The following is a 14236-nucleotide window of genomic DNA, read 5'->3' as shown; positions in this document are numbered from 1 at the left end:
CTAAAAAGTCAGGGAAATTTAAAATGGACCTAAAAAGTCAAGGAAATGTCAGGGAAAATGTAAATAGGCCTAAAAAGTCAGGGAAATTTAAAATGGACCTAAAAAGTCAGGGAAATTTCAGGGAAAATGTAAATAGGCCTAAAAAGTCAGGGAAATTTAAAATGGACCTAAAAAGTCAGGGAAATGTCAGGGAAAATGTAAATAGGCCTAAAAAGTCAGGGAAATTTAAAATGGACCTAAAAAGTCAGGGAAAATGTAAATAGGCCTAAAAAGTCAGGGAAATTTAAAATGGACCTAAAAAGTCAGGGAAATGTCAGGGAAAATGTAAATAGGCCTAAAAAGTCAGGGAAATTTAAAATGGACCTAAAAAGTCAGGGAAATGTCAGGGAAAATGTAAATAGGCCTAAAAAGTCAGGGAAATTTAAAATGGACCTAAGAAGTCAGGGAAATGTCAGGGAAAATGTAAATAGGCCTAAAAAGTCAGGGAAATGTCAGGGAAAATGTAAATAGGCCTAAAAAGTCAGGGAAATTTAAAATGGACCTAAAAAGTCAGGGAAATGTCAGGGAAAATGTAAATAGGCCTAAAAAGTCAGGGAAATTTAAAATGGACCTAAAAAGTCAGGGAAATGTCAGGGAAAATGTAAATAGGCCTAAAAAGTCAGGGAAATTTAAAATGGACCTAAAAAGTCAGGAAAATGTAAATAGGCCTAAAAAGTCAGGGAAATTTAAAATGGACCTAAAAAGTCAGGGAAATGTCAGGGAAAATGTAAATAAGCCTAAAAGGTCAGGGAAATTTAAAATGGACCTAAAAAGTCCGGGAAATGTCAGGGAAAATGTAAATAGGCCTAAAAAGTCAGGGAAATTTAAAATGGACCTAAGAAGTCAGGGAAATGTCAGGGAAAATGTAAATAGGCCTAAAAAGTCAGGGAAATGTCAGGGAAAATGTAAATAGGCCTAAAAAGTCAGGGAAATTTAAAATGGACCTAAAAAGTCAGGGAAATGTCAGGGAAAATGTAAATAGGCCTAAAAAGTCAGGGAAATTTAAAATGGACCTAAAAAGTCAGGGAAATGTCAGGGAAAATGTAAATAGGCCTAAAAAGTCAGGGAAATTAAAATGGACCTAAAAAGTCAGGGAAAATGTAAATAGGCCTAAAAAGTCAATGAAATTTAAAATGGACCTAAAAAGTCAGGGAAATGTCAGGGAAAATGTAAATAGGCCTAAAAAGTCAGGGAAATATAAAATGGACCTAAAAAGTCAGGGAAATGTCAGAAAATGTAAATAGGCCTAAAAAGTCAGGGAAATTTAAAATGGACCTAAAAAGTCAGGGAAAATGTAAATAGGCCTAAAAAGTCAGGGAAATTTAAAATGGACCTAAAAAGTCAGGGAAATGTCAGGGAAAATGTAAATAGGCCTAAAAAGTCAGGGAAATTTAAAATGGACCTAAAAAGTCAGGGAAATGTCAGGGAAAATGTAAATAGGCCTAAAAAGTCAGGGAAATTTAAAATGGACCTAAAAAGTCAGGGAAATGTCAGGGAAAATGTAAATAGGCCTAAAAAGTCAGGGAAATTTAAAATGGACCTAAAGAGTCAGGGAAATGTCAGGGAAAATGTAAATAGGCCTAAAAAGTCAGGGAAATTTAAAATGGACCTAAAAAGTCAGGGAAATGTCAGGGAAAGTGTAAATAGGCCTAAAAAGTCAGGGAAATTTAAAATGGACCTAAAAAGTCAGGGAAATGTCAGGGAAAATGTAAATAGGCCTAAAAAGTCAGGGAAATTTAAAATGGACCTAAAAAGTCAGGGAAATGTCAGGGAAAATGTAAATAGGCCTAAAAAGTCAGGGAAATTTAAAATGGACCTAAAAAGTCAGGGAAATGTCAGGGAAAATGTAAATAGGCCTAAAAAGTCAGGGAAATTTAAAATGGACCTAAAAAGTCAGGGAAAATGTAAATAGGCCTAAAAAGTCAGGGAAATTTAAAATGGACCTAAAAAGTCAGGGAAATGTCAGAAAATGTAAATAGGCCTAAAAAGTCAGGGAAATTTAAAATGGACCTAAAAAGTCAGGGAAAATGTAAATAGGCCTAAAAAGTCAGGGATTTTAAAATGGACCTAAAAAGTCAGGGAAATGTCAGGGAAAATGTAAATAGCCTAAAAAGTCAGGGAAATTTAAAATGGACCTAAAAAGTCAGGGAAATGTCAGGGAAAATGTAAATAGGCCTAAAAAGTCAGGGAAATTTAAAATGGACCTAAAAAGTCAGGGAAATGTCAGGGAAAATGTAAATAGGCCTAAAAAGTCAGGGAAATTTAAAATGGACCTAAAAAGTCAGGGAAATGTCAGGGAAAATGTAAATAGGCCTAAAAAGTCAGGGAAATTTAAAATGGACCTAAAAAGTCAAGGAAATGTCAGGGAAAATGTAAATAGGCCTAAAAAGTCAGGGAAATTTAAAATGGACCTAAAAAGTCAGGGAAATTTCAGGGAAAATGTAAATAGGCCTAAAAAGTCAGGGAAATTTAAAATGGACCTAAAGAGTCAGGGAAATGTCAGGGAAAATGTAAATAGGCCTAAAAAGTCAGGGAAATTTAAAATGGACCTAAAAAGTCAGGGAAATGTCAGGGAAAGTGTAAATAGGCCTAAAAAGTCAGGGAAATTTAAAATGGACCTAAAAAGTCAGGGAAATGTCAGGGAAAATGTAAATAGGCCTAAAAAGTCAGGGAAATTTAAAATGGACCTAAAAAGTCAGGGAAATGTCAGGGAAAATGTAAATAGGCCTAAAAAGTCAGGGAAATTTAAAATGGACCTAAAAAGTCAGGGAAATGTCAGGGAAAATGTAAATAGGCCTAAAAAGTCAGGGAAATTTAAAATGGACCTAAAAAGTCAGGGAAATGTCAGGGAAAATGTAAATAGGCCTAAAAAGTCAGGGAAATTTAAAATGGACCTAAAAAGTCAGGGAAAATGTAAATAGGCCTAAAAAGTCAGGGAAATTTAAAATGGACCTAAAAAGTCAGGGAAATGTCAGGGAAAATGTAAATAGGCCTAAAAAGTCAGGGAAATTTAAAATGGACCTAAAAAGTCAGGGAAATGTCAGGGAAAATGTAAATAGGCCTAAAAAGTCAGGGAAATTTAAAATGGACCTAAAAAGTCAGGGAAATGTCAGGGAAAATGTAAATAGGCCTAAAAAGTCAGGGAAATTTAAAATGGACCTAAAAAGTCAAGGAAATGTCAGGGAAAATGTAAATAGGCCTAAAAAGTCAGGGAAATTTAAAATGGACCTAAAAAGTCAAGGAAATGTCAGGGAAAATGTAAATAGGCCTAAAAAGTCAGGGAAATTTAAAATGGACCTAAAAAGTCAGGGAAATTTCAGGGAAAATGTAAATAGGCCTAAAAAGTCAGGGAAATTTAAAATGGACCTAAAAAGTCAGGGAAATGTCAGGGAAAATGTAAATAGGCCTAAAAAGTCAGGGAAATTTAAAATGGACCTAAAAAGTCAGGGAAATGTCAGGGAAAGTGTAAATAGGCCTAAAAAGTCAGGGAAATTTAAAATGGACCTAAAAAGTCAGGGAAATGTCAGGGAAAATGTAAATAGGCCTAAAAAGTCAGGGAAATTTAAAATGGACCTAAAAAGTCAGGGAAATGTCAGGGAAAATGTAAATAGGCCTAAAAAGTCAGGGAAATTTAAAATGGACCTAAAAAGTCAGGGAAATGTCAGGGAAAATGTAAATAGGCCTAAAAAGTCAGGGAAATTTGAAATGGACCTAAAAAGTCAGGGAAATTTAAAATGGACCTAAAAAGTCAGGGAAGTGTCAGGGAAAATGTAAATAGGCCTAAAAAGTCAGGGAAATTTAAAATGGACCTAAAAAGTCAGGGAAAATGTAAATAGGCCTAAAAAGTCAGGGAAATTTAAAATGGACCTAAAAAGTCAGGGAAATGTCAGGGAAAATGTAAATAGGCCTAAAAAGTCAGGGAAATTTAAAATGGACCTAAAAAGTCAGGGAAATGTCAGAGAAAATGTAAATAGGCCTAAAAAGTCAGGGAAATTTAAAATGGACCTAAAAAGTCAGGGAAATGTCAGGGAAAATGTAAATAGGCCTAAAAAGTCAGGGAAATTTAAAATGGACCTAAAAAGTCAGGGAAATGTCAGGGAAAATGTAAATAGGCCTAAAAAGTCAGGGAAATTTAAAATGGACCTAAAAAGTCAGGGAAATGTCAGGGAAAATGTAAATAGGCCTAAAAAGTCAGGGAAATTTAAAATGGACCTAAAAAGTCAAGGAAATGTCAGGGAAAATGTAAATAGGCCTAAAAAGTCAGGGAAATTTAAAATGGACCTAAAAAGTCAGGGAAATTTCAGGGAAAATGTAAATAGGCCTAAAAAGTCAGGGAAATTTAAAATGGACCTAAAAAGTCAGGGAAATGTCAGGGAAAATGTAAATAGGCCTAAAAAGTCAGGGAAATTTAAAATGGACCTAAAAAGTCAGGGAAAATGTAAATAGGCCTAAAAAGTCAGGGAAATTTAAAATGGACCTAAAAAGTCAGGGAAATGTCAGGGAAAATGTAAATAGGCCTAAAAAGTCAGGGAAATTTAAAATGGACCTAAAAAGTCAGGGAAATGTCAGGGAAAATGTAAATAGGCCTAAAAAGTCAGGGAAATTTAAAATGGACCTAAGAAGTCAGGGAAATGTCAGGGAAAATGTAAATAGGCCTAAAAAGTCAGGGAAATGTCAGGGAAAATGTAAATAGGCCTAAAAAGTCAGGGAAATTTAAAATGGACCTAAAAAGTCAGGGAAATGTCAGGGAAAATGTAAATAGGCCTAAAAAGTCAGGGAAATTTAAAATGGACCTAAAAAGTCAGGGAAATGTCAGGGAAAATGTAAATAGGCCTAAAAAGTCAGGGAAATTTAAAATGGACCTAAAAAGTCAGGGAAATGTCAGGGAAAATGTAAATAGGCCTAAAAAGTCAGGGAAATTTAAAATGGACCTAAAAAGTCAGGGAAATGTCAGGGAAAATGTAAATAGGCCTAAAAAGTCAGGGAAATTTAAAATGGACCTAAAAAGTCAGGGAAAATGTAAATAGGCCTAAAAAGTCAGGGAAATTTAAAATGGACCTAAAAAGTCAGGGAAATGTCAGAAAATGTAAATAGGCCTAAAAAGTCAGGGAAATTTAAAATGGACCTAAAAAGTCAGGGAAAATGTAAATAGGCCTAAAAAGTCAGGGAAATTTAAAATGGACCTAAAAAGTCAGGGAAATGTCAGGGAAAATGTAAATAGGCCTAAAAAGTCAGGGAAATTTAAAATGGACCTAAAAAGTCAGGGAAATGTCAGGGAAAATGTAAATAGGCCTAAAAAGTCAGGGAAATTTAAAATGGACCTAAAAAGTCAGGGAAATGTCAGGGAAAATGTAAATAGGCCTAAAAAGTCAGGGAAATTTAAAATGGACCTAAAAAGTCAGGGAAATGTCAGGGAAAATGTAAATAGGCCTAAAAAGTCAGGGAAATTTAAAATGGACCTAAAAAGTCAAGGAAATGTCAGGGAAAATGTAAATAGGCCTAAAAAGTCAGGGAAATTTAAAATGGACCTAAAAAGTCAGGGAAATTTCAGGGAAAATGTAAATAGGCCTAAAAAGTCAGGGAAATTTAAAATGGACCTAAAGAGTCAGGGAAATGTCAGGGAAAATGTAAATAGGCCTAAAAAGTCAGGGAAATTTAAAATGGACCTAAAAAGTCAGGGAAATGTCAGGGAAAGTGTAAATAGGCCTAAAAAGTCAGGGAAATTTAAAATGGACCTAAAAAGTCAGGGAAATGTCAGGGAAAATGTAAATAGGCCTAAAAAGTCAGGGAAATTTAAAATGGACCTAAAAAGTCAGGGAAATGTCAGGGAAAATGTAAATAGGCCTAAAAAGTCAGGGAAATTTAAAATGGACCTAAAAAGTCAGGGAAAATGTAAATAGGCCTAAAAAGTCAGGGAAATTTAAAATGGACCTAAAAAGTCAGGGAAATGTCAGAAAATGTAAATAGGCCTAAAAAGTCAGGGAAATTTAAAATGGACCTAAAAAGTCAGGGAAAATGTAAATAGGCCTAAAAAGTCAGGGATTTTAAAATGGACCTAAAAAGTCAGGGAAATGTCAGGGAAAATGTAAATAGCCTAAAAAGTCAGGGAAATTTAAAATGGACCTAAAAAGTCAGGGAAATGTCAGGGAAAATGTAAATAGGCCTAAAAAGTCAGGGAAATTTAAAATGGACCTAAAAAGTCAGGGAAATGTCAGGGAAAATGTAAATAGGCCTAAAAAGTCAGGGAAATTTAAAATGGACCTAAAAAGTCAGGGAAATGTCAGGGAAAATGTAAATAGGCCTAAAAAGTCAGGGAAATTTAAAATGGACCTAAAAAGTCAAGGAAATGTCAGGGAAAATGTAAATAGGCCTAAAAAGTCAGGGAAATTTAAAATGGACCTAAAAAGTCAGGGAAATTTCAGGGAAAATGTAAATAGGCCTAAAAAGTCAGGGAAATTTAAAATGGACCTAAAGAGTCAGGGAAATGTCAGGGAAAATGTAAATAGGCCTAAAAAGTCAGGGAAATTTAAAATGGACCTAAAAAGTCAGGGAAATGTCAGGGAAAGTGTAAATAGGCCTAAAAAGTCAGGGAAATTTAAAATGGACCTAAAAAGTCAGGGAAATGTCAGGGAAAATGTAAATAGGCCTAAAAAGTCAGGGAAATTTAAAATGGACCTAAAAAGTCAGGGAAATGTCAGGGAAAATGTAAATAGGCCTAAAAAGTCAGGGAAATTTAAAATGGACCTAAAAAGTCAGGGAAATGTCAGGGAAAATGTAAATAGGCCTAAAAAGTCAGGGAAATTTAAAATGGACCTAAAAAGTCAGGGAAATGTCAGGGAAAATGTAAATAGGCCTAAAAAGTCAGGGAAATTTAAAATGGACCTAAAAAGTCAGGGAAAATGTAAATAGGCCTAAAAAGTCAGGGAAATTTAAAATGGACCTAAAAAGTCAGGGAAATGTCAGGGAAAATGTAAATAGGCCTAAAAAGTCAGGGAAATTTAAAATGGACCTAAAAAGTCAGGGAAATGTCAGGGAAAATGTAAATAGGCCTAAAAAGTCAGGGAAATTTAAAATGGACCTAAAAAGTCAGGGAAATGTCAGGGAAAATGTAAATAGGCCTAAAAAGTCAGGGAAATTTAAAATGGACCTAAAAAGTCAAGGAAATGTCAGGGAAAATGTAAATAGGCCTAAAAAGTCAGGGAAATTTAAAATGGACCTAAAAAGTCAAGGAAATGTCAGGGAAAATGTAAATAGGCCTAAAAAGTCAGGGAAATTTAAAATGGACCTAAAAAGTCAGGGAAATTTCAGGGAAAATGTAAATAGGCCTAAAAAGTCAGGGAAATTTAAAATGGACCTAAAAAGTCAGGGAAATGTCAGGGAAAATGTAAATAGGCCTAAAAAGTCAGGGAAATTTAAAATGGACCTAAAAAGTCAGGGAAATGTCAGGGAAAGTGTAAATAGGCCTAAAAAGTCAGGGAAATTTAAAATGGACCTAAAAAGTCAGGGAAATGTCAGGGAAAATGTAAATAGGCCTAAAAAGTCAGGGAAATTTAAAATGGACCTAAAAAGTCAGGGAAATGTCAGGGAAAATGTAAATAGGCCTAAAAAGTCAGGGAAATTTAAAATGGACCTAAAAAGTCAGGGAAATGTCAGGGAAAATGTAAATAGGCCTAAAAAGTCAGGGAAATTTAAAATGGACCTAAAAAGTCAGGGAAATTTAAAATGGACCTAAAAAGTCAGGGAAGTGTCAGGGAAAATGTAAATAGGCCTAAAAAGTCAGGGAAATTTAAAATGGACCTAAAAAGTCAGGGAAAATGTAAATAGGCCTAAAAAGTCAGGGAAATTTAAAATGGACCTAAAAAGTCAGGGAAATGTCAGGGAAAATGTAAATAGGCCTAAAAAGTCAGGGAAATTTAAAATGGACCTAAAAAGTCAGGGAAATGTCAGAGAAAATGTAAATAGGCCTAAAAAGTCAGGGAAATTTAAAATGGACCTAAAAAGTCAGGGAAATGTCAGGGAAAATGTAAATAGGCCTAAAAAGTCAGGGAAATTTAAAATGGACCTAAAAAGTCAGGGAAATGTCAGGGAAAATGTAAATAGGCCTAAAAAGTCAGGGAAATTTAAAATGGACCTAAAAAGTCAGGGAAATGTCAGGGAAAATGTAAATAGGCCTAAAAAGTCAGGGAAATTTAAAATGGACCTAAAAAGTCAAGGAAATGTCAGGGAAAATGTAAATAGGCCTAAAAAGTCAGGGAAATTTAAAATGGACCTAAAAAGTCAGGGAAATTTCAGGGAAAATGTAAATAGGCCTAAAAAGTCAGGGAAATTTAAAATGGACCTAAAAAGTCAGGGAAATGTCAGGGAAAATGTAAATAGGCCTAAAAAGTCAGGGAAATTTAAAATGGACCTAAAAAGTCAGGGAAAATGTAAATAGGCCTAAAAAGTCAGGGAAATTTAAAATGGACCTAAAAAGTCAGGGAAATGTCAGGGAAAATGTAAATAGGCCTAAAAAGTCAGGGAAATTTAAAATGGACCTAAAAAGTCAGGGAAATGTCAGGGAAAATGTAAATAGGCCTAAAAAGTCAGGGAAATTTAAAATGGACCTAAGAAGTCAGGGAAATGTCAGGGAAAATGTAAATAGGCCTAAAAAGTCAGGGAAATGTCAGGGAAAATGTAAATAGGCCTAAAAAGTCAGGGAAATTTAAAATGGACCTAAAAAGTCAGGGAAATGTCAGGGAAAATGTAAATAGGCCTAAAAAGTCAGGGAAATTTAAAATGGACCTAAAAAGTCAGGGAAATGTCAGGGAAAATGTAAATAGGCCTAAAAAGTCAGGGAAATTTAAAATGGACCTAAAAAGTCAGGGAAATGTCAGGGAAAATGTAAATAGGCCTAAAAAGTCAGGGAAATTTAAAATGGACCTAAAAAGTCAGGGAAATGTCAGAAAATGTAAATAGGCCTAAAAAGTCAGGGAAATTTAAAATGGACCTAAAAAGTCAGGGAAAATGTAAATAGGCCTAAAAAGTCAGGGAAATTTAAAATGGACCTAAAAAGTCAGGGAAATGTCAGGGAAAATGTAAATAGGCCTAAAAAGTCAGGGAAATTTAAAATGGACCTAAAAAGTCAGGGAAATGTCAGGGAAAATGTAAATAGGCCTAAAAAGTCAGGGAAATTTAAAATGGACCTAAAAAGTCAGGGAAATGTCAGGGAAAATGTAAATAGGCCTAAAAAGTCAGGGAAATTTAAAATGGACCTAAAAAGTCAGGGAAATGTCAGGGAAAATGTAAATAGGCCTAAAAAGTCAGGGAAATTTAAAATGGACCTAAAAAGTCAAGGAAATGTCAGGGAAAATGTAAATAGGCCTAAAAAGTCAGGGAAATTTAAAATGGACCTAAAAAGTCAGGGAAATTTCAGGGAAAATGTAAATAGGCCTAAAAAGTCAGGGAAATTTAAAATGGACCTAAAGAGTCAGGGAAATGTCAGGGAAAATGTAAATAGGCCTAAAAAGTCAGGGAAATTTAAAATGGACCTAAAAAGTCAGGGAAATGTCAGGGAAAGTGTAAATAGGCCTAAAAAGTCAGGGAAATTTAAAATGGACCTAAAAAGTCAGGGAAATGTCAGGGAAAATGTAAATAGGCCTAAAAAGTCAGGGAAATTTAAAATGGACCTAAAAAGTCAGGGAAATGTCAGGGAAAATGTAAATAGGCCTAAAAAGTCAGGGAAATTTAAAATGGACCTAAAAAGTCAAGGAAATGTCAGGGAAAATGTAAATAGGCCTAAAAAGTCAGGGAAATTTAAAATGGACCTAAAAAGTCAGGGAAATTTCAGGGAAAATGTAAATAGGCCTAAAAAGTCAGGGAAATTTAAAATGGACCTAAAAAGTCAGGGAAATGTCAGGGAAAATGTAAATAGGCCTAAAAAGTCAGGGAAATTTAAAATGGACCTAAAAAGTCAGGGAAATGTCAGGGAAAATGTAAATAGGCCTAAAAAGTCAGGGAAATTTAAAATGGACCTAAAAAGTCAGGGAAATGTCAGGGAAAATGTAAATAGGCCTAAAAAGTCAGGGAAATTTAAAATGGACCTAAAAAGTCAGGGAAATGTCAGGGAAAATGTAAATAGGCCTAAAAAGTCAGGGAAATTTAAAATGGACCTAAAAAGTCAAGGAAATGTCAGGGAAAATGTAAATAGGCCTAAAAAGTCAGGGAAATTTAAAATGGACCTAAAAAGTCAGGGAAATGTCAGGGAAAATGTAAATAGGCCTAAAAAGTCAGGGAAATTTAAAATGGACCTAAGAAGTCAGGGAAATGTCAGGGAAAATGTAAATAGGCCTAAAAAGTCAGGGAAATGTCAGGGAAAATGTAAATAGGCCTAAAAAGTCAGGGAAATTTAAAATGGACCTAAAAAGTCAGGGAAAATGTAAATAGGCCTAAAAAGTCAGGGAAATTTAAAATGGACCTAAAAAGTCAGGGAAATGTCAGGGAAAATGTAAATAGGCCTAAAAAGTCAGGGAAATTTAAAATGGACCTAAAAAGTCAGGGAAATGTCAGGGAAAATGTAAATAGGCCTAAAAAGTCAGGGAAATTTAAAATGGACCTAAGAAGTCAGGGAAATGTCAGGGAAAATGTAAATAGGCCTAAAAAGTCAGGGAAATGTCAGGGAAAATGTAAATAGGCCTAAAAAGTCAGGGAAATTTAAAATGGACCTAAAAAGTCAGGGAAATGTCAGGGAAAATGTAAATAGGCCTAAAAAGTCAGGGAAATTTAAAATGGACCTAAAAAGTCAGGGAAATGTCAGGGAAAATGTAAATAGGCCTAAAAAGTCAGGGAAATTTAAAATGGACCTAAAAAGTCAGGGAAATGTCAGGGAAAATGTAAATAGGCCTAAAAAGTCAGGGAAATTTAAAATGGACCTAAAAAGTCAGGGAAATGTCAGGGAAAATGTAAATAGGCCTAAAAAGTCAGGGAAATTTAAAATGGACCTAAAAAGTCAGGGAAAATGTAAATAGGCCTAAAAAGTCAGGGAAATTTAAAATGGACCTAAAAAGTCAGGGAAATGTCAGAAAATGTAAATAGGCCTAAAAAGTCAGGGAAATTTAAAATGGACCTAAAAAGTCAGGGAAAATGTAAATAGGCCTAAAAAGTCTGGGAAATTTAAAATGGACCTAAAAAGTCAGGGAAATGTCAGGGAAAATGTAAATAGGCCTAAAAAGTCAGGGAAATTTAAAATGGACCTAAAAAGTCAGGGAAATGTCAGGGAAAATGTAAATAGGCCTAAAAAGTCAGGGAAATTTAAAATGGACCTAAAAAGTCAGGGAAATGTCAGGGAAAATGTAAATAGGCCTAAAAAGTCAGGGAAATTTAAAATGGACCTAAAAAGTCAGGGAAATGTCAGGGAAAATGTAAATAGGCCTAAAAAGTCAGGGAAATTTAAAATGGACCTAAAAAGTCAAGGAAATGTCAGGGAAAATGTAAATAGGCCTAAAAAGTCAGGGAAATTTAAAATGGACCTAAAAAGTCAGGGAAATTTCAGGGAAAATGTAAATAGGCCTAAAAAGTCAGGGAAATTTAAAATGGACCTAAAGAGTCAGGGAAATGTCAGGGAAAATGTAAATAGGCCTAAAAAGTCAGGGAAATTTAAAATGGACCTAAAAAGTCAGGGAAATGTCAGGGAAAGTGTAAATAGGCCTAAAAAGTCAGGGAAATTTAAAATGGACCTAAAAAGTCAGGGAAATGTCAGGGAAAATGTAAATAGGCCTAAAAAGTCAGGGAAATTTAAAATGGACCTAAAAAGTCAGGGAAATGTCAGGGAAAATGTAAATAGGCCTAAAAAGTCAGGGAAATTTAAAATGGACCTAAAAAGTCAAGGAAATGTCAGGGAAAATGTAAATAGGCCTAAAAAGTCAGGGAAATTTAAAATGGACCTAAAAAGTCAGGGAAATTTCAGGGAAAATGTAAATAGGCCTAAAAAGTCAGGGAAATTTAAAATGGACCTAAAAAGTCAGGGAAATGTCAGGGAAAATGTAAATAGGCCTAAAAAGTCAGGGAAATTTAAAATGGACCTAAAAAGTCAGGGAAATGTCAGGGAAAATGTAAATAGGCCTAAAAAGTCAGGGAAATTTAAAATGGACCTAAAAAGTCAGGGAAATGTCAGGGAAAATGTAAATAGGCCTAAAAAGTCAGGGAAATTTAAAATGGACCTAAAAAGTCAGGGAAATGTCAGGGAAAATGTAAATAGGCCTAAAAAGTCAGGGAAATTTAAAATGGACCTAAAAAGTCAAGGAAATGTCAGGGAAAATGTAAATAGGCCTAAAAAGTCAGGGAAATTTAAAATGGACCTAAAAAGTCAGGGAAATGTCAGGGAAAATGTAAATAGGCCTAAAAAGTCAGGGAAATGTCAGGGAAAAATATATTGGAGGGAAATTTAAAGTATAATGGTGACCAGAAAACGTTTTGTCTGAGATTTGAGCAAAGCCTCAAATTTGCGGAGCTCGCTTCGCTCGCTCCGGTTATTTATGATTTACTTTAAATTAAATTAAAACGAATTAATTGGCTAATTTTTATAAAAATAACTCGTGCAAAAATTAATGAGTGAAAATAGATTGATTTCATATACGTTCGCCATGTACGTTATTGCAAATGGTCAGGGAAATTTGTGGAATTTAGTCAGGGAAAACGTGGAAAAGTCAGGGAATTTCATTCCAAAAATTTTGTACGAACCCTGTATTTAGTTTTGACCTTAATTGCTTCTTTAACTCGTGAAATTAGTAAATTTTATAATCCCGTTTATTTTTAACATTTTTGGAATTCAGCTCCACAAACTATCAAAACAGAATTATTTTTTTTAGAAGTTGGCTATTACTTACGTATTTAGATTTAAACAATTACCTCTAGCATAATTTTACAAATACCGAGTGGGTGTATGGCCGAGTGTATCACAGCCGACTCGATCACGCTTTAGGCTTCACGCGCTGTAGAAGCCCGCTCAATCGGCCTCAAAACGCGTATCAGACATTTTAACCTAAAATATCAAAGGAGTCGGCTTTTAACACGCACGTCTATGGGAGGAACACTGGTTTTTGGCCCTCATTTTGAAAGTACGGGTTCAAATCTTGTGAAATTTTAATTAGATGTGCAAAATAAGGTTTGTTATTTTAGTGCAAAGTTTCAAAAGTTTATCTTTTTATAGGGCTCAGTCTTCAAACGGTTTTTCATCTCATTAAAATTTAAGATGTTTGAACCAGTATTTGAAAAATTTAGTGATCGTACGGGGAACCCGAACCCGACCCGGGAAGTCGGGGATCCCCGGTATTTTCCAACCCGACCCGACCCGGCCAGTCAGTTTTGAAGTCGGGTTTAAAAATAATCGGGGTGGGCCCGTAGTAGAGGGTAAGCTATTATTGACGGTCGCGCTTTGTGATGCAGTAGATAGGAACTCGAATCTGATTAGGGCGAGCTTGAATATTTAACTTTTTTCTGTCTCGAGGCTTCGAAAGCCAGTAGAAAACTGATATATGTCGGCAATTTCAAGGTCGTCCGTCAAACGCCAATGTATTAATTGTGTGTTAAGTTGCGAGCAATTGATTTCGAAATTGAAAAAGTGGTAGAAGAGTTTCACGAGTACCAGAAACCCCTTTCAGCCACTGCCAAAGACATAGGACAAGAACAATTTGGAAACTTTACAAATGGAAGACGCGCCTGTTCTGGGACAATTAGTTACCCCAATCCCTTCCACGTTATATCAGATAGCAATGATATGGCAGAATCGCCTACTATTGGATTCACAAAAGCAATGATATAGCAGATTAGCCTACTATTGGATTCACTAAAGCAGTGATAACTTGGAACTAAATTACGTAAAATAAATTTCTTACATTACATAGTACATAGCTACTATGTATAATTTTTTATAATATGTTAATTAAATTTATATTATTATAAAGGAAAACCCCGACCCGACCCGCTTTTCCGGGTTTTTTTTCGCAACCCGACCCGACCCGACCCGCTTTTCCGGGGTTTTTTTCGCAACCCGACCCGGAACCCGACCCGACAAAAATCTCACCCCGTACGATCACTAACCTTTAGCCCCAATGATTTGCCTATGCATAAGTTAACTGGTTTTTGGTAAGTATAGTTAGTGCTAAACAATGTAGTTTTCGTAAATTAAGAAATGTCTATACGGATACCCATTATTTAACCTCAA

The 14236-nt window shown here is 34.9% G+C and overlaps 1 protein-coding gene across 1 annotated transcript in view; it reads left to right on the top strand.

Moving 5' to 3' along the window:
• Positions 1–13547: 13547 nt before the first annotated feature.
• The window catches only part of LOC149650485 (DNA (cytosine-5)-methyltransferase 1.S-like), a 179041-nt gene continuing 178352 nt past the window's right edge, over positions 13548–14236 (top strand). The window contains exons 1-2 of the mRNA XM_089849247.1: positions 13548–13553; positions 13604–13822. Coding sequence (XP_089705373.1) covers positions 13548–13553; positions 13604–13822 — 225 coding nt within the window. The remainder of the gene's footprint in view (positions 13554–13603; positions 13823–14236) is intronic.

The sequence above is a fragment of the Phalangium opilio genome, unplaced genomic scaffold, assembly GCF_054372755.1.
Source record: "Phalangium opilio isolate 3A_F unplaced genomic scaffold, DU_Popi_V2 ptg000087l_1, whole genome shotgun sequence".
Classification (NCBI taxonomy): domain Eukaryota; kingdom Metazoa; phylum Arthropoda; class Arachnida; order Opiliones; family Phalangiidae; genus Phalangium; species Phalangium opilio.
The sequence above is the reverse complement of the archived record's forward strand: the minus strand, read 5'-3'. Positions and strand labels throughout refer to the sequence as shown.